This window comes from Camelina sativa, chromosome 4 (assembly GCF_000633955.1).
Source record: "Camelina sativa cultivar DH55 chromosome 4, Cs, whole genome shotgun sequence".
NCBI classification, from domain to species: domain Eukaryota; kingdom Viridiplantae; phylum Streptophyta; class Magnoliopsida; order Brassicales; family Brassicaceae; genus Camelina; species Camelina sativa.
Genome location: NC_025688.1, coordinates 3,635,899 through 3,656,310, shown reverse-complemented (window position 1 = coordinate 3,656,310; position 20,412 = coordinate 3,635,899). Strand labels below are relative to the sequence as shown.

Below are 20,412 nucleotides of genomic sequence, written 5' to 3'. Positions count from 1 at the left end.
TTTAAAAAAAAAAAAAAAAAAAAATTGGAATTATTTTCTATAAATGCACCAAGCTTTACATATGAAGAACAAATTCTATCAAAACACAAATGATCGAGAGGCTAGCTAGCCCGGGCACATTTTAATATCATATAGATAATCACTATCAGATTTTCGCCTTGTACCGCTTTAAATCTTTTACCATCTTAAGTTTGTTAAGTTTCCCAAATTGAGTTGATGAACTCATACAGTGGCATTTTTCCCTTATGCATAGAGCTCTCCTGCTTGTGCAATTGGCGGCAGCATTGCATTCTTCTCTGGTCTTGCAAGGGGCAAATGTTTGAGCAACTGTGAAACGTATCAGCCAGCCCACAATAAGATATGCTATTTGTACAAATCCAACAAATATTTAGCTAAAAGACTTGTGAGAGATTTATAGACTTACAAGGTATCAAGAGTGAGAGGAGGAAGAGAAATACTACTTTTGATGTCACTTTTTTTATGATGTGAGTCTAATATCAGAATATTTTTTAAAAAATTATGAGTTGGGTTTTGCAATTTATAGTGTACCTCTTTGAAAATTTTGAATTCGATTTTAGTATTATTTTCAAGTGAATCACTTGAAATTTAAGATTTTCACATTAGATTTTCTCATTTGATAAGAAATCTAACTTATATAAAAAAAAGTCTTATACACAACAAAAATTAAAAAGAAAAAATTACCAAATTTTATCAATTAGAATATCCAAACTTTATTACATATGTTCATTCTTAAGTTTTCTAAAAACAAAACAATTAAAAAAACTTAGGTCCTATTTTCAATTTTTCATACATTAAAAGCTAATTAAGTTTAATAATAAATAACACAACTAATTAAAGACAACATACACTAAATATTAAATCTACCGGCAACTTTTTATAACTATTGTACATGCATGAGAAGCTTTATAGATAATAGAAAGTTTGTCATATAAATATTGAGATGGTCAAGAGATTAAAGAAATAAAAGGGAAAATCCCACAAAAAAACCTCAAAGTGACACCAACTCTCAGTTTAAGCCTTGAAGGTTTTGTACTTCCACTTTTATACCTTAAAATGATAATATTACTAATATAATACCCTAAATTAGCTTATATGTTCGTGATATCACAAAATTTAACAGAATTTCTGAATCTGTTAACAGAACTGTTAACAAAAGTTAACTCTGTTTAATTATTGGATTTATTGGCCACGTGCATCTGTTTTTTTTTTAATACTACATAAAACAAAATTTTAAATAAAATATAATTATTAAAAAATGATAAAATCCCCAAATCGTTTTGGGGGAGTTCATAAGAAAAAAAAAGACTCGGCGAGAGAGAGAGAGACGTAGAGTAGAGAAAAGGAGAATCAAAGAATATAGTATTCCACTGATCGAAAAGGGGTAAGAATTGTTTCAGCCTATCAGTTTTTAGTTGATTATTACTGTTTATGATTTTCCCAATTGATTAGAAAGATTTATGGGTTTCTGATTTTTGACTTTTGCGATGTAATGTATCGATTGAATTCGTGTTTCTGGGTTTGAGTGGGTGGTTTCGTATGAAAATTGCAAATGTTTTCATTTTTTTTCTTTTCGCGAGACTAGAGATTGATGTTCTGCTTTTTTTCATTTTGTTATTATACAGTGAGGAGATGATTAAACTAACAATCCACTATGGTGGAGAAATGAAGAAAGTAGAAGATGATTACAACTATCTTCATGAATTAGGTTGTAAAATTGTTTTCTGGAAATTGGCAGAGGTTGGATGGGTGAAGTTTGAAGACTGTTGTAGAACTGAATGTGTTAAGGCCCCAATAAGTATCATTTGGTTCAAAGATGCAAGAGAGGAGATGAAGATGTTGCAGTATGTGTTTGATAGCTCAAATTTTGACATGCCCGAGCTACATTCTTCTGCAAAATCAACAGGTGAGATTGATGTATTTATTGAGCATGGTTGTCCAGATCATTTGATTGGTTCTGTTGATGGAACAAGTATAATGGCTGAGGGGATGGGAGAAAAAGGATATGAAGCTGATGAAGATGAGAGGATGGAAGAAGAAATGGATTATGAATCAGGTAATGATGATGACAGGCCGCCAAAGGAAGAAGATGACCCTGAGGAATCTGAAGATGAAACACATGTAGTTGAGAAAGAGGTTGATAACAATGAAAAAGAAGTAGTTAGTGGAACTGATATGTTGAATGAGAATCAGAATGAAAGTAAGGGTCAAACAGAGATCGATGATGGAGATGACGTTGTGATAGATGCAGGAAATGGGGCTAATGATGATAGGTTTCAGACAGTGTTTGAGGAAGGTACAAAGACAACTACAGAGTTAGATGAAGCTATGCGTAAATTGGCTGAAGAAGATGCACAAAAACAAAAAGACGAAGAAGAAGAAACAGATCCAGAGTTTGGCTTAGAGGATGTAAATTATCCATATACTCCAATAGAGTCAGAAGAGGAGTGGGAGCAATGGAAGAATCCACAACGAGAAAAAAAGAAATCAGAAGTATCATGGAGATTTAAATACGGAGCCCTATATCTGGTTGTTTCAAACATTCAACAGTGGATTGGAGTTTAAGGATCAATTATTACGTTATTCTTTGAATATTCAATATGATATAAAGATGGCCAAGTCAAAAGCAAGTAGGATAACTGCCATTTGTCGCACAAAGAAGTGCAATTGGAGAGTGTATTGTTCATTGGAGCCTAGATTGAATAAGTGGATGGTGAAGGTATGTCACTACAATCACAATCATGGAAAATCAAGTCGAGTATCAATGCTGAAACAAGGTGTGATTGGAGGGTTGTTTAGAGAAGAGATAAGAAGGAATGTTAACTTACCAGCTGCAGCGATAAAAGACATTATCAAGGAACGCTATGACATTGTTGTTAACATATCAAAGTGCTACAAAGGAAGACGAATTGCTCTAGATTCAGTCTTTGAAGCTCAATCAATACAATTTGGCAAACTATGGGATTATGAGAAAGAGCTTAGAAGGTTCAACAAGGACGTCACTACTGAGATATTAACAGTTGACATCAATGGTAGACAACAGTTTAACGGTTTCTACATTTGTTTTAAAGAGTTCAGGCAGAAGTGTTGTAGACTTGTGATTGGCTTGGATGGTTGATTTTTGAAGTGGGATTTAGAGGGTGATTTACTTGCAGCTGTTGGTAGAGATGCAGATAACAAGATGTATCCAATAGCTTGGGCAGTTGTAACAGGGGAAAATAAAGATACGTGGGGCTGGTTTTTGCAAAAGCTTAAGTTGGATTTAAACTTGGGAATTGGCAAAAATCTTACCATTATTTCTGATAAACAGAAGGTAACATTTTGTTTTACTTTGAAAATTTATATAAAAAAAATATTTTGATTGACGATTCCTAAACCTTAATGTCTTGACAACTATTTTCAGGGTCTTGTTATTGCGGTTACTGCTGAACTTCCTCAAGCAGAGCATCGTATGTGTGCAAGGCATATGTATGCTAATTGGAAGAAGTCTTTCAACAGGTCAGAGTATAAAAACTTGTTTTGGGGTGTTGCTTACAGTTACCATGAAGGAGAATATGAAAAAAATATGCAGATGGTACATGCATATGATCCTGCTGCATATGAGGCGTTGCTTGTGACAGAGCCAAGAAGGTGGTGTAGAGCATTTTTCAACCCGGAATCTCATTGTGCTGATGTCCACAACAATCTCTCAGAAACTTTCAATAGGACTATTAAAATGGCCAGAACAAAGCCTGTTATAACAATGTTGGAGGATATAAGAAGACAAGCTATGACAAGGATATCTCTCAGGTGGTTAAAAGAATTCAAGTTAGACTCCCATCTCACACCTATCACACTTGCTATACTGGAGAAAGCAAGAAAGGATAAGAAGTATTGCAAGCCATTATGCAGCAACAAGTACTTGTATGAAGTTACAGAGTTCAACATTGGTTACTCAGTTGATTTGGCAACACATCAATGTGCATGTCGCCGATAGGATTTGACAGGTATTTTCTGTGAACCTGAATTTGAGTTTAATTTTTTTATGATATTAATATGAGTCTCATTAACTATGTTTGTTAGGCATACCATGCAAACATGTTGTATGTGTTTAGACGACAATCAAGATAATCCAGAGAAGTATGTGGCTGATTATTACCAATCCTCTTACTTGAAGAACACATATGTGGATAATATAAAACTTGTCAATGGTGAGCAACTGTGGACGAAAACATGGAAATCTCCTATTGGGATCCCTAATATTCGCAAGCCAAGAGGTAGACAAAAGAATCGTGACAGAAAAAAAGAATCTTTTGAATCACTCCAAAATGCAGGAAAATCAACTAGACATGGGAGGATACCACATTGTAGCCAATGTGGTCAAGCTGGTCATATTAAAAGTGGTTGTAAAAATGAACTGTTGTTGTGGAGGGACCAAAAAACAGACGTAGTAGACCTCGGAAACTTCCATTAGTTGAGGTACTTTCTCTCTCTTTTTTATTTGACCAATGCTTGATAATTGGCTTTAAATTTCTCTGTTTTATTTGTGTGAATTAGGTTCAGCCACTACGTCAACCAAAGACAAGGAAAACTAGAGCCAATTCCCTGTTGGCTCTCATCCATTACCAACCACTGAATCCACCACAATCGATCAAACTTTTTCTGTAATTAGCTCTCAACCGTTTCAACTGAATCAATTATCTTCTGCAGTTCATGCTTCTTCAAGTACACCACAGCCTTCAGTCTCCTCCAACAAACCAAAAAACAAGAAGTGTGGACGACCTTTAAAGACAAGAAAAGTGGAAAATGTTTCAAGAGGAGTTGGAACATTTTATAGTCCATTCACAGGTCGCCCATTTCAAGTGTTTGGAGACAAGGTGTATGATATGTCTAACAATGACCATCAACCTCCTCTTTGAATGTTTATGTCTTTCAGTTTCAGTTTTGGGATGAATACTTTATGATTTTTGTGTTGTCAATTTTAGATTTTGGGACAAAATATGTTTTCTTAAACAAGTTCTGGGAAATTTTTACTATGAATTATGTGTTTTTATATTTATTTATTGTTTTTTTTTCTTAAAATTTTCTAGATTATATATTCTAATTTATATAAAATAACATTTTATTAACACAAACAACATTAACTACTGTTAACTGTTCTGTTAACAAATTAAAATTTCTGTAAAACTTCTGTTAACTTTTGTGATGCCACGAACATGTAAGCCAATATAGGGTATTATATTAGCAATATTATTACTTTGAGGTATAAAAGTAGAAGTGCAAAACTTCTAAGATTTAAACTGGGAATTGATGTCACTTTGAGGTTTTTTTGTGGGATTTTCCCAAGAAAAAAATATCTGTAATTAAATAATATATGGTGACTATAATTGCACATCTTTTTGGGTAAAAGAACACTGATTTTTTTCTTTAATACTGGATGAACCTTAATTATCATATGGGTTATCAAAAAGAGTAACTAAATCCATCTAACATTTATCAAGATTTAATGATTAAGATGTTTTTTATAACACATATAAACATTTTACTTAAACTCAATTTATTATATTACTCTTTTTCTGGCTGATTATAATACCATAACTGTTAGACATTCATATATTTTGATATTTTATTCTTTTCACTCATATATTGTGAAGATACCGAATTCATTTGACAGCAAACTCATTCGGTTACATGATCTAATTTTATTTTATTCACTAAAAACGTGTGTTTAGTTATATAATGTATTAATAAATGGTTAATTGGTTATCCACTTATCCTTAGAACATGTGCATTGGTGTAGGACAATTTTTGGTCCTTCAAATATATTAATCTTATTTTGAGAACTTTTTAAGTATAGTATGAACATTGGTGTCCCTCAGAGTTGGTCCCCTGGAAAAAATAATAGTATTTTTAATTTAAAAAATTAATTATTTAAATTAATAAATAAAAACATAATAACATTAACATTAAAAACATAAAAAAATTAAAAAGTTACAAAAACTTGGAAAAAACAAAATATACAATTAAAACATGAAAGATAAAAAAACATAAACCATACAAACATCAAAGATAAAAACAAACATTTTATTCAATTCATAGAATTTTTTTTAATTAATCTTCATTATCTGGAAGATGTCCAAAGTTAGTCCAAATATGCTCAATCAAATCTTTTTTTAACCGTTCATAAGAAAATTACAAAGTTACAAAAACTTGAAAAAAAAACAAAACATACGATTAAAACATTAAAAATTAAAAACAGTTTATTCAATCCATAAAATTAAAAACCAAAAAAAAAAAAAAAATCCAAACAACACTAACCACACAGATGCTGCCACGTGTAACGAAGGACACAACTAAAAACGTCCCATATTAAGAAACGTTCCACACAGATGCTGCCACGTGTAACGAAGGACACAACTAAAAACGTCCCATATTAAGAAACGTTCCACACAGATGCTGCCACGTGTAACGAAGGACACAACTAAAAACGTCCCATATTAAGAAACGTTCCACACAGATGCTGCCTTTTTTTATTTATTTAAAAACAAAAAATACCGAGGATATGCCAAATGTACGCCGTTGCATATGGTCTTACATTTTGACGAAATACAAATTGGTGGTCCTTACATTTTGATGATTATATTAATGTGTCAGCGATTGCAATGGACCAAGCATCGAAACAAAATAAAATAAAACATAAATCACTATTACCGTATTAAAAAGGTGAATGCATGGTTTCTAAAGACTTGGTTATATAAATGACGATAATCGTTACATAAGAGAAGATGTTTAAATTCTTGACTGTCCACAAGTAGAAAAGATAAAACCCCTCTAAATAAATCAGTAAAATTTGCTAAACAGATATAGTCGTAAACATGGTGCTTCTCTCTAAAAAAACCTAAATCATCGGCCGCCTAGTTTTACTGGGGCTCCGATGACTTTCTTAGCACCGGGGTTGGGTTTTTCTCTTTATGTAGTTGTTTTTTTCATTATTGACACATCCATATCAATTTTCTTCCAATGGTCTCAGATTTGGTTTTTCAGATCTATAATTTTTAAACCTAAAATCTTCTCAACTTTGGTTCAGCTTCTTGGTTTATGTCTCCTCCGTCAAGTTCAGCTTCAGATCTGGCCGTTTTTAGGGCAGAGGCAGCTCCAATCGATCACTCACTGCTTTAGATGAAAAAATTTCACCAACCTAAATCTAGATCTCCTTTCTTTTTCAAGAGTCTTTCACCATGAAGGATCTATAGGTTTTGGTTGTATTTCACCGCCTCTGGTAGCTCATCGTCGGAGCAACATAAGGAGGGTCGCACGGCACTCTCATCCAGTTTTATTCTGTTGGTTAAGGAGGTTCTTGTATTGTAACCTGTTTGTGTGTTTTTTCTCATCTCAGATTTGTTTTTAATTTTTAAAGATTTATGTTTTAATTTTCTTTGTTTGGATCTCTGAAATCTGTTTTGGTAAATAATCATTTAGATGTTGTGTATTTTATTAGTTTGGGTTTTTTCTCCTTAGTTTTCCTCTTTTGGTTTTAGTCTGCGGAAGTGTTCTTGTACTCCCGGCTTACATTTTCAGAAGGATTGATTTTTTTGCCGGCCTTTGTATTTTATCTTAAATTCTATCGAGGACGAAAAAAATAAAACATGGTGCTTCTATGTTTGAACCTCTAGTGCAACAAAATTGTGGTTGTTATTGTGTTTATATAGTGACTACAACCTAAAAGCAGGAAAACGTATTACCCAATAAACTACCTTATTTTAGTAATGAAGTATGCATTTTTTAAAATAAAGTTTTTTTTAACAAGTACATAGTCCTTCCATACGATATGATCCTGGCAAGTTTTCGCAACAAACAATCTTACGACAATATTCATCAAAGTTAGAAAATCCAAGCAATTACGCCCACCTCCTTTTTCTGGGATAAATAAAAATAGAAAAATACACATGGAACTATCTAGATGTTTAGTATAGTTAAGTTATAAACATTTTACTACGACCATGCTGTATATCCATTTTTTTTAATTAACTAGTATTACATGATGACGTTGTCGTTAGCATATAAATTACTTGGTTTAATAAAGATCAATTATCAGAGATGCAAAGTCTTTGTCGCCGTCCGGTGTTTTATCCGGTTAGCCGTCGGACATCTTCCGTGTTACACAGCGGTGGTGGTCGGCTCTCGTCCAGCATCGACCGGCTTCAATAGCGGCGATGGCTGGCTCTCGTCCAGTATCGACCGGTTTCATTAGCGGCGATAGCTGGCTCTCGTCTGGTATCGACCGGCTTCATTAGCGGCGATGACTGGCTTTAGTTTCTTTTTCCGGCGGAGCTTAGTTTTCTCCTTTCGGTTTCTTCCTTAATTTTGTCTTTTTCTAATAATCTCTTTGGATCTCTGGTTGGTTGGTGTTGGCGATCTCATCAATTCTGCTTCACGTCCATTGAGTTTTCTCTTGGCCTAAGTTGTTGTTGTTGCTCAACTCGCCCCTGAAAAATTTGATTCCCTTTGGCTGCTCTTTCATGTTTTCAGAGTTTCTCTTTGATAGGCAACCGTGGCCTTCTCAACTCTGAATCTCTTTTACCCGTGTTTTGCCGGATTCCTTTGAGTTTCTAGCAACCGGTGAGATTGGAGATTGATGTTTTTGGTGTAAATCGTTTTGGCCTTATTCGGTGATCAAATCAATGATGTTAGTTGGTGAATTCCGGCGACATCCTCAGAATCAGATTCACCGGTGTTGGAATCGCATGTAGCGGAGGTTGTGGGCAGAACACGTGTCCCCAGCTCATCAAAATCGTGATGACACGTCTTTGATGTTGTGTCTTCTTCTTGGGCTTTGCTTAATATAAAAGTTAACGTACTTAAGCTGTTGTTGTAAAATACGTTTCAGCTTTGTCGTCCCCGTAAACCATTCGGGCTTTGTAACTTTGTAACTGGTTGTGATATTAATATACTAGCCTTTATGAGAAAAAAAAAAACGATGCAAAGTCTTTTCACCCGTCAAAACAAAACGCATTTGCAATAGAAACTATTTTCTATAACTGCACCAAGCTGGCAAGCTCTACGTATGTTATATTATAAAGAACAAATTCTTTTGCCAAAAAAAAAAAAAAAAAAAAAAAAAANAAAAAAAAAAAAAAAAAAACAAATTCTATCAAAACACAAAAAGTTTCCCTTGTTTGGACTTAAAACCCTCTTTTTCGGTTAGTGTTTTTAACTATATTTAAGAAGAGAGCTTTATTAGAAAAAACACGTTTATTTTAAGAATCTAAACTTTTATCGTTCTAAAAGGCATTTTACTTTCTAAATCGAGTGTACGGTTTAGGATTTGTTCTTGAGAAGGTTCTGGATAGTGAGTGCTTTCAAAAGATCTGTTTCAATCAAGATGTCGTCCGCGATGGATAAGGTTTTAATGGCTATGTTACTAGAGGAGGAGGAAGCGATGCCGTTTACTATGCCAGATCTGCCGGAATACTCTTCTTCAGTGAGAAATGTGATCAGTTTGGTGGATAGAGTTCTGAATCCTAAAAGTTAGCCGATGAATAGGTTAGTGAGAAACATGCCGAGAAAGTGGCAGAAAGAGGGACGGGTAAGAGGGGTAGCGCTTACTAGTGAAAGATTTCAATTTATCTTCGATTCTGAGTATGATTTACAAGATGTTCTGAACAAAGGAGCTCATACGTTCAATGAGTGGTCTTTGGTGGTGGATAGGTGGACAGAGTTTCCTCCGGATAATTCTTTGCAGACAATCCCGATCTGGGTCCAGATCTGGAATCTGCCTATAAATTGCTACACGAAAAAGCGATTACAGCGGTGGGTGAACTAGTTGGGCAGGTATTAGAGGTGGTGTTTGACCCAGAGCAACCGCAACTACAAGAGTTTGTGAGGGTGAAGATTAAGTTTGATGTGGCTAGGCCACTTCGAAGGTCAAAAGTTATTACTCTTCCAAAGGGTGGAATAGCGGAGGGTCCGGTTTCAGTATGAGAGAATTCAAAAGCGGTGCTATAACTGTCAACGACTAACTCATGAGAAAGACTTCTGTCCCCTGCTGATAAAAAAGAGAGAAAATGCCGTTATGGCAAGAAGGAAGGGTCTAGTAGTAGAAAAGAAAGCGAAACCTTTGATTATAAAGGAGACTGATCCACTATTTGGAGTGTTGAGGGAGGATCAAGTGGGAGTAGATACAGATACAGGGAGGCCTAAGATAGCAGCAGATGTGCTAGAAGGGATGAGACAGTATCTGTTGGTGTCGGATGGTGCTGAGAAAAACCTGAGAATTGAAAAGGTTAAAAACTCAGTAAAGGAGGTTGAAAGGGATCCATTCCTTCAGAAATCAGTCCTGCGGCTTGAGCCGATGCCTCTGATGCACGTTGACGTAAACAAAGAGAAAGGAAGAGTGTTTAATTATGATGAGGCAAGTTATATGGGGGAGAAGCCAATTAAGGAAAAGTTTAACCCGATAAGGGTTATTGGTCAACCGGTAGAAGAAGAAGCTCGTGTAAGGCATTTTGAGATACCTGGTAATCTCTCAATGGGCGTGTCTGCTGATTTCCTTGGTTTGAGTCAACCTTTTCAGGCTAATCCGACGGGTTTCAGAACTGGTTTCTTTGAGACTGGTTCTGGATCTTCCGGGACTAAGCCAAATCAGAAAAAGGCAAGAGGTAGACCCTCTAAGAGTTCGCGGAAAGCCAAACCAAAGGGAGCTATAGGGATTGAAAGTTTCCAGATTCTGAAGTCCGGGGTGATAGTGGGTGAAAAAGACAAGAGAAATGCAGAGGATGGAGGTCCAAGCTATGCCAAACATACAAAGCTAAACCCTTCAGAGGTGATCCTGCGTGAGGGATTGCCCAATGCACAATGAACATAATCAGTTGGAATTGTCAAGGCTTGGGACGGTCTCAAGACTTGACAATTCACCGTCTTGAGGAAATGCGTAAAACACATTTCCCTGAGATGTTGTTCTTGATGGAAACGATGCATGGTAGGGATGTTCTAGTAGATATACAAGTTTGGTTGGGGTATGATAGAGTTTACACAGTGGAACCGATAGGAAAAAGTGGGGGTTTGGTTGTGTTCTCTAGGCGTGGAGTGAAGGTGGAAGTCAAGTATGCGGATAAAAATATGTTAGATTTGCAAGTTCAGTTTGGCGTGTTTTCTTTCGTTGTGTCGTGTATATATGGTGATCCGGTTTTTAAGAACAGAAAGGTCAATTGGGAGAGATTAAGAAGACTAGGTCTGGGGCGTTAGGAGACTTGGTGTTTGATTGGGGACTTTAATGACATTCTTCACAATGGAGAAAAGGCGGGAGGTCCCAGAAGATGTGACTCTTTGTTCAAACCTTTCTCGGAGATGTTGGAAGCATGTCACATGATGGAGGTACCAAGTCAAGGTCATGAGTTTACATGGGCAGGAAAGAGGTATGATTTGTGGATACAGAGTCGGTTGGATAGGGCTTTTGGGAATAAAGAGTGGTTCAAACAGTTCCCAGACTCTAATCAAACGGTTTTGGAGATGCGGGGATCTGACCATAGACCAGTCTGGCTAAAACTTACGAATCAAACAGAGGTGTGTAGAGGTATGTTTAGACTGGATAGAAGAATGGTGGGCAAACCAATGGTAGCAGAAGTGGTGGCTCAAGCTTGGGGAAATAATGCAGTGAATGGTGGGAGGAAATTATCAGACAGAGTTAAGTTATGTAGGCAGGCTCTCAGTCATTGGAAAAGAAATAACTCGATGAATGCAAAGGAGGCTATTTACCAACTTCAAGATGCCCTCGAACAAGAACAGTCTTCTTCTTTTCCAAGACGAGGAATGATTTCAAATCTAAAAAGGCAGTTGGCTAAGGCATACAGAGAAGAAGAAGAATTTTGGAGTCAAAGAAGCAGGTTCAAATGGTTGAAAAAGGGGAATAAGAACTCAAGGTTTTTTCATGCCTCGGTTAAGGAGAACCGGTCTCGGTTGCGGATTGATGTTTTAATTGATAAAAACGGAGTGGAGCAAAAAACTGAGGCAGCAAAAGGGGAGGTAGCAATCGACTATTTTCAACACCTTTTTACATCATCAAATCTGGATTCCTTTGCAACTTGGTTCTCGGGGTTACCAGTTCGTGTGTCGGGGGAGATGAACGAGCAGTTGATCCAAGAGGTTACAAAAGAGGAAATAAGGGTAGCTCTTTTCTCAATCGACCCGGCTAAAGCTCCTGGGCCTGATGGCATGTCTACAATGTTCTTCCAACATTACTAGGACATTGTAGGAGCTCAACTGGTTAAGGAAGTGTTGTTGTTCTTCGAAGAGGGCTCGTTTCCGGAAGAATGGAACTTCACGCATATCTGTTTGTTACCTAAGATTATTCACCCGACTCTGATGAAAGATCTTAGGCCAATAAGTCTATGTTCAGTGGTGTATAATGTGATATCTAAAGTATTGGTGAAGAGATTGCAACCGTTGTTGCCACATATTGTGTCAGAAACTCAAACTGCCTTTGTACCGGAAAGATTGATATCGGACAACATTTTGGTGGCACACGAGCTAGTCCACAGTCTACATACTATGAGTGGGGTGTCAAAGGACTACATGGCAATCAAGACAGATATGTCAAAAGCGTATGACAGAGTGGAATAGAGTTATATTCAGTCTCTTTTGCTGGCTTTAGGGTTTCACACTAAGTGGGTGGAGTGGATTATGTTCTGTGTGGTTTCGGTGTCATTTTCGGTTCTCATAAATGACCATCCGCATGGGGTGATAAAACCACAAAGAGGTCTTAGGCAGGGTGACCCGTTATCACCTTTTCTGTTCGTCCTATGTACTGAAGGTCTCACTCACCTCCTGAACAAAGCTCAGAGAGAAGGTAAAATCGATGGAATTCAATTACACACTGATGGTCCGGAGATTCACCATCTCCTCTTTGCGGACGATAGCCTCTTCATGTGTAAGGCTAATGAGGATCAAGCTGGAGTTTTGATGTCTATCTTACAGTCTATGGAAAGGCCACGGGGCAAGAAATTAATCAAGCAAAGTTCTCAATTACTTTTGGAGCCAACGTGGATGACATAGTCAAGTTTGAGGTTCAAAACAAGTTGGGGATTGTCAACGAGGGTGGAGCGGGTAAGTATCTAGGACTCCCGGAATGTTTCAGTGGTTCAAAAGTGGAGTTGCTAAGCTATATAAATGATAGGATGATTGTCAAAGTGTCGGGGTGGCATGCAAAAACACTGTCTATGGGAGGAAAAGAAATCCTGATAAAATCTGTAGCTATGGCTATGTCGTTGTTTGCCATGTCTTGCTTTAAACTGCCTAAGAGTACATGTGCAAACTTATCAAGTGCGATGGCCAACTATTGGTGGAGTGCAAGGGAAGGGCATCGCAAAATCCACTGGCTTAGTTGGGACAAACCGTGTCTGCCTAAAGATGTAGGTGGAATGGGTTTAGGGACATCAATTTGTTTAATTAAGCTCTTCTAGCTAAACAGGCGTGGCGGTTAGTACAGTTTCTCAATAGTCTCTTCGCAAAGGTAGTGAAGTCGAGATATTTTCCACACTCGTCCTTTATGGAAGCAGGGCTTGGACAAAGACCGTCGTACGGGTGGAGAAGCATCATCTTTGGTAGAGACCTGCTCAAAAAAGGGATTCGAACTAGAGTGGGGAATGGAAAATCGTTACAGGTCTGGTTGGATCCGTGGGTGGAAGATGATATTATGAGACCTCCTTGGATTAAAAACTCTTTGATTGATATTAATCTCAGAGTAAAAGATCTGATTGATTATCAGAAAAGAGATTGGGATGACCAGAAACTAGAGTATCACTTTCTGCCGGTTGATGTTGAGCGAATAAAGAAACACAAACCAGTGGTGGATAGAGAAGATTTCTTGGTTTGGAGATTTCATAAGAGTGGTGATTTTACGGTGAAGTCGGCCTATTGGCCAGTGGATCAGATCAACAAGCAACTGCTATACCAAGAAGCGGATATCCAGCCATCTTTAAAACTTTTGAAAGTACAGGTGTGGAAGCTTCAAACTGATCCAAAGCTCAAAGTTTTCCTATGGAAAGTGTTGAGTGGTGCCTTGCCTGTTTTATCAAAGCTGAATCAGAGAGGTATGAGGTTGGATGAGAGATGTCACGTTTGCGGACAAGAGGGAGAAACAATCAACCATGTGTTCTTTGAGTGTTTTGGGGCAAGACAAGTTTGGACTCTCTCGGACTACCCTTCACCGGAGTTTGGGTTTGATAAATGCTCGATTTACTCGAACATGCAACATTTGTTGGTAAACAGAGGAAACAATCAGTGGCCTCTTTTGCTCAGAAAAAGTTTCCCTTAGATCATCTGGCATATATGGAAAAACAGAAATACATTTTTCTTTGAAGGGAAATGTATTTCACCTATCCAATCAGTGCAAAAAATTTGGGATGATGTCGATGAATGGTTTGTGGCTCAGAGAACGGATTCTAATGGAGAAGAAAGGAGTGAGGAAGCACCGGAGGGAGTAACAAGGGAATCGGAAAAAAGAAACACGAGACAACTTGCAGTAAGAAATAATGGGAGATGGGAGGGTCCACCTACCTCTTGGGTCAAATGCAATGTGGGGATTTCCTGGTCAAAAAGAAACCGACTCGCTGGTGTGTCGTGGGTGTTGCGGAATGATGAAGGTATGGTGATTATGCATAGTCGCAGGGCTTTTTCTAATGTGCCCAACAGGGATCAAGCGAGCTTTCTAGCTACACGATGGGCTGTTGAAAGTTTGGCGAGCCATAGATGTGGGAAAGTCATTCTAGCGTTGGAAGATGTTTCGCTAGTTAGATGTGTTTCGAAGCCAATAGCGTGACCTTCTTTTGCGTATGAGTCAGGGGAATTGCTCAGTTTATTAAGATGTTTTGATCAGTGGAAGGTGGTAATAGAAAATCCAAATACTAATAGAGGAGCTTCTCTCATTGCTCAGAGTGTAACTAACGATTGTCGTTTACAGTCCTATGTGGCGTCTAGCTACCCGAGGTGGCTTCAAGCAGTGTTTGAGGATGAGAGGGTTCGATCCTCTTTATAGCATGTTGGTGGTGTTTTAGTGCCCGAATGGTGTAAGTGTTAACCATTTTTTTGTATAGGCCAGGTTTCCTTAACTGGTGTGGGCTAGGGTAGGCTTTTAGGCTAATTATGGGTCGATGTCAAGTTTTTTTGAAAAGGCTAAGTTGTAAACCCATGTAACAAAAGGATCACTCTATTCCAAATCAATAGAAATCAGTTGACCAACAAAAAAAAAAAGAAAAAAAAAAAAGAAAAAAATAAATAATCGAGACGCTAGTCGCTAGCTAGCCTTGTACGGCTTGTACATTTTGATATCATATAAATAATCACTATCAGTTTTTCGCCTTGTACGGCTTTAATTCTTTCACCATCTTAAGTTTGTTAAGTTTCCCGAAATGAGTTGATGTCATTTATGATTTGAGTACAATATCAGAATGTTTTTAAAGAATTATGACTTGGGTCTTGCAATTTATAGTGTACCTTTAAGAAATTTTGAACTTGATTTCAGTATTATTTTCAAGTGAATCACTTGGAATTTAAGATTTTAGCATATAAGAAATCTATCTTCTATAAAAAAAAAGAGTCTTATACACAACAAAATTTAAAAAGACAAAGTTTCCAAAATTTTATCAATTAGAATATCCACACGACCACACCTATTGCATATGTTCATTCTTAAGTCGAACAAAAATAAAACAAAAAAAATAATACTAAGAAAAGAAAAAAAACGTAAGTCATATTTTCATACAAGAAAAGCTAATTAAGTTTAATAATAAATAACACAACTAATTAAAGAAAACACACACTAGATATTAAATCTATCCCCAAAATTTTTATAACTATTGTACATGAGAAGCTTTATAAATAATAGAAATTTTGTCATATAAATATTGAGATGGTCAATAGATTAAAGAAAAAAATATCTGTTATTGAATAATATATGGTGCCTATAATTGCACATCTTTTTGGCTTTGGGTAAAAGAACACTGATTTTTTCTTTAATAATGGATTGACCTTAATTATCATATGGGTTATTAAAAAGAGTAACTAAATCAATCTAACATTTATCAAGAATTAATGATTAAGATTTTTTTATAATACATATAAACATTTTATTGAAACTCAGTTTATTATTAAAAAATACTTAGGTTCACCCTCTCCTCTCTCTGAACCAATCAGAATGTTTTATATAATATTTCATTTAAAAAATAAATCAAAATTAATTATAAAGCAAAACAAATTATGTATACTTCTATTTAAGAAAAGTTAAATACTGGTTTGGTTTAGATTTTACAATTAAACGAGGTTATATATGATTTGGGTTTATAAATGAGAATTAGAGTTTAGATTTTACAATTAAAACGAAATTAAATGTTGGTTTTGAGTTTACAAATGAGGTAGTTAGAGTTAAATTTTACAATTAGAACAAAATTATAAGTCGGTTTGGGTTTACAAATAAGATGGTTGGAGTTTAGATTTTACAATTAAAACGAAATTATACGTCGGTTTGGTTTTACAAATAAGGTGGTTAGGTTTAAATTTTACAATTAGAACGGAATTATATGTCGGTTTGGTTTACAAATGAAGTAGTTAGAGTTTAGATTTACAATTATAACGAAATGATATAACGGTTTGGGTTTACAACAAATAAAGTGATTATAGATTAAATTTACAATTAGAACAAAACTATATATCAGCTTAGCTTATAAAAAAACTGTTTGAAAATTTTTATTCTACTAAACCGATATATAGTTCCGTTCTAATTAATTGACTTACGAACTTTTATATAAAAGAGCGGTGTGAAGATACCAAATTCATTTGACATCATACTCATTCGGTTACATCATAGAATTTTATTTTATTCACTAAAATGTGTGTTGTGTTTAGTTATATATTAATCATGAGAAGGTTAATTGGTTGTTTCCTTACAATTTGACGAAAAACAAATTGGTGTTCCTTACATTTTGAGAATTTTTTTTTTTTTGGGCAACATTTTGAGAATTATATTAATATGTGTCATAGCGATTGCAGTGGATCGAGCATCTAAACAAAATAAAATAAAATAAAATAAAACATAAATCACTATTACCGTATCAAAAGGTGAATGCATGATATCTAAAGACTTGGTTATATAGATAACGATTGTCGTCACATAAGAGAAGACGTTTAAAATTCCTGACTGCTCACAAGTAATAAAGTTCATAAAACCCCTCTAAATTAAAATCAGCAAAATTGCTAACATATATAATACTAAACATGGTGCTTCTATGTTTGAATCCCTATTGCAACAAAATTTTGGTTGTTATTGTGTTTATATAGTGACTACAACGTAACAGCAGGAAAACGAATTACCTAATAAACTACTTTATTGTAGTAATGCACTATGCATTCTTTTAAACAAAGTATGCTTTTTTAACAAGTACATATTCCTTCCATACAATATGGTCCTGGCGAGTTTTCGCAACGAACAATCTTACGACAATATTCATCAAAGTTACAAGTCCACATGTTACACTGTCCAGTCTTTCCTGCTTTTCCTTTACACCATATGCCATCACAATCATCTCTTGATCCGCACAGTGGAATATAGCTTCTACCCATTTTTCTTGATGCATTGGTTTCATGCAACAAAAATGTGCCTACATGATATTCAAACGAATTTTTTAAACATGTTGCAAAATTGATGTTGTTATAGATGCATGTAATAGAAATTTAAAGAGGGAAACTTACAAGATATGAGAAAGAAGAAGAGGAAAAGCGATGTTAGTCTAGACGCCATTGATAGAATAGAAGATGGAAAAGTTTTGTTTTTCTCTTCAGATATTGTGTTTAGTGGAATGATTTCGATGACTATATATTGTAACTTTTTGAAGCGTTTCCCGTATTTTCAGTGTTTGACTGTTCAAACATTTATTGTGGTCTTTGAAATGTTTTTATTGTTTTCTCATTGATTATTAGGTAACCAGTTAATATAAGATTTTTTTTTGTCAACATGTCCTTCCAAGTTTTTTAAATATTAGCAGAAAAAAATGGAAAGTCATGCAAAGGTGACTAGTGGCAACACCACTTGCTGAAGTGAATCAGAACAAAATTAATCTAAGAATTTTTTTTCTTTCACTTAGAAATCAAATTGAAAGTTACTTATAAAGCAATAGGATGGATAAGTCTCATGTTTCATTTATGATAGATATTAATTTTTCCACCAAATATAGATATAGATTTCTCAAAATTTATATTCATGAGATAATTTGAATATGGTGATGATTATTTCAGTTTTTTTATAGGTTGATGAGAGTAAGAATACACAATGTGTTAAAAGGAAAAATTATATTAGACTCTCATAATCATAGTGTTACAACTTATGTTTTTTTATATACACAAAGTATTTCCTAAACTAAAGTAATGTAAATGTAAATAATATATTTAGATAAATGTAAATATTCTTAAACTATATCTTCTAGATTCTTTTCAATCTTCATAATTTACATATTCTTGGATTTGTCATCTCGACCGTCGATCTTGGTCGATCTCCAGTTCTCGATATCGATATGCCACTACCCCCGCCAAGCTCATACATGATAACACGGGTGAGATTGGACAAGTCTTCAAAATAATAGATTTATACCCAACCGTCGGGTCATTGATGTTTATACCCGATCGTAGGGTCAAAGAGGCTACAATACCCAGCCGTTAGGTCACCGACGTTTATACCCGGTCGTAGGATCATCAACCCGTTTATACTCTGCCGTAGAGTCATCAATGGTGTTTATACTCAGCCGTAGAGTCATCTTCGTGACATTTATACTCAGCCATAGAGTCAATCTTCATCGATTTAAAATCACAAGTTTGGATTGTTTTTCGAACTTCTTGTTCATGAAGAAACTTGTGTAGTGGTCATGACTAGATTCAAATTCTTCACCGTCGGACCAGCATCGTATCCGTTGGAATCAGAGTTAAGTATAGACGCGTATCTTCACGACTTCATCTTCTTTGCATGCGATGAAGAACATAAGCGTCAAATCAACTTCATGGCATAAACCCTTGCCATTGAGGTTAGGTGGCTAGTGGATATGGGACTAGTTTAGAGTATTTATTATTATTATTATTTCTTATTTATTAGTTTTAAAAAAACGTCGTTTCAGTTTGGTATGAGACCCTTTACGGTTCTAGGTTTGAGTTCACTAGGCTTTGTGCTGTAGATGTTTGGGATTTGCATGTCTTGATTGATTATGTGAGTTAGTCAATTGTATGTGGCATGAAGTCCTAGAACATCCTCTTCGAGCCTGTAGTGTGATTCCACGATGAGTTATGTTTTTTTGTTATGCTTAATTGCGTGCTTAGCCTTCTGTTCATGGTAGTGCAGATGGTGAGAGAGGATGATGTTGCTGGTCGTGGTCGAGGACGCGGTCGTGGTCTTGGAAGGGGCAGAGTCCCAGCAGTTCGTGATATTGTGGACCAGAGTGTGACAGCTGAGGGTGTTGGCGAGTCGCAGGGCGTTCAGGAGGGATCCACGAGTGTGGCCGGTGGGGGCAGTGTTGGTCCTCGAGTGGCTGGTGATGCTAGGGTTCAGGGTGCGGGAGTCCCAACGGGTGGATTCCCTGTAGGACGTGTTGACCTGGTGGGCTTGTTGACACAGCTGTTGGAGCGGATACTAGGAGTGGGTCCGGCTCAGGTACAGGTAGTACCGCCAGGGGCGGCGGGGTGCAGCAGCCAGTGGCTGCGAATGTAGGAGTTCGTTCTCGTTATGTCAGTATGTTGAGGGAGATGAACTATATTGGTACCGAGCGGTTTTCGGGAGGTACTGATCCTATTATTGCTGATGCATTGAGGACGAGAGTGGAACGTAACTTCCAATATCTCAGATGTCCTGAGGAGTTTTAGCTGGATATAGCGGTCCACAACCTGGTTGGTGATGCTCAGTTAAGGTGGAGAGCAGTGACTGCTAGGATAGTGCAGAGGGAGATGTCTTGGGCTGACTTCGTCTTGGAGTTAAACCGCAAGTATTTTCCTAGATAGGCACTAGATCGGTTGGAGGAGCAATTCCTTAGGGGACTCGATCAGTGCGGAAGCTTAACTTGGAGTTTAGTCGACTTCTGATGTATGGGGGTCGGGCTATGGAGTTTGAGGATGCTCAGATCAGGAGGTTTATGACTTGAGGCTTCACTGTAGAGGTTGGGGTTATGCTACGCGTGCATAGCTGGTGGAGACTGCAGCAGAGATTGAAGAGGATATCTGGGCACAGGTAGTGACGGGTAGTCCGGAGGTGCAGCCTAGGAAGGCTCATCACCATGGGGGTTTTGTCAAGGGCGGCAAGCCTGCGCAGAGAACCAAGAGGAAGTGGGAAGCTACACAGAGGCCGAGTGGTGCAGGGTGCTACGCGTTTGGTAGTTTGGAGCACAGGGTAGC

The 20,412-nt window shown here is 36.6% G+C and overlaps 3 protein-coding genes across 3 annotated transcripts; 2 read left to right on the top strand and 1 right to left on the bottom strand.

The window, feature by feature from the left end:
* On the top strand, positions 1,335–2,583 carry LOC104783505. The gene is made up of 2 exons (XM_010508651.1): positions 1,335–1,402; positions 1,644–2,583. Exon 2 carries the CDS (start codon positions 1,651–1,653, stop codon positions 2,581–2,583), a length of 933 nt encoding a protein of 310 aa, XP_010506953.1. The 5' UTR covers positions 1,335–1,402; positions 1,644–1,650.
* Positions 2,630–4,592, top strand: LOC104783503. The gene is made up of 5 exons (XM_010508650.1): positions 2,630–3,068; positions 3,174–3,331; positions 3,422–3,977; positions 4,113–4,274; positions 4,555–4,592. Exons 1-5 carry the CDS (start codon positions 2,630–2,632, stop codon positions 4,590–4,592), a joined length of 1,353 nt encoding a protein of 450 aa, XP_010506952.1.
* LOC104779718 (defensin-like protein 293) lies at positions 17,355–17,827 on the bottom strand. Its single transcript, XM_019244286.1, has 2 exons — positions 17,737–17,827; positions 17,355–17,645 (listed from the first exon to the last, which is right to left on the bottom strand). The coding sequence occupies exons 1-2, from the start codon at positions 17,783–17,785 to the stop codon at positions 17,419–17,421; spliced, it is 276 nt and encodes a 91-aa protein (XP_019099831.1). The 5' UTR covers positions 17,786–17,827; the 3' UTR covers positions 17,355–17,418.

Excerpts from the sequence above, each read along its gene's own strand:
- LOC104783505 (XM_010508651.1), top strand. The coding sequence starts at position 1,651 with ATGATTAAACTAACAATCCACTATGGTGGAGAAATGAAGAAAGTAGAA.
- LOC104779718 (XM_019244286.1), bottom strand. The coding sequence starts at position 17,785 with ATGGCGTCTAGACTAACATCGCTTTTCCTCTTCTTCTTTCTCATATCT. Across the intron at positions 17,646-17,736 it reads CTTCTTCTTTCTCATATCTT|GCACATTTTTGTTGCATGAA; the intron begins GTAAGTTTCCCT and ends AATATCATGTAG.
- LOC104783503 (XM_010508650.1), top strand. The coding sequence starts at position 2,630 with ATGGCCAAGTCAAAAGCAAGTAGGATAACTGCCATTTGTCGCACAAAG. Across the intron at positions 3,978-4,112 it reads TGATTTGGCAACACATCAAT|ACGACAATCAAGATAATCCA; the intron begins GTGCATGTCGCC and ends GTATGTGTTTAG. Across the intron at positions 4,275-4,554 it reads TAATATTCGCAAGCCAAGAG|GTTCAGCCACTACGTCAACC; the intron begins GTAGACAAAAGA and ends TGTGTGAATTAG.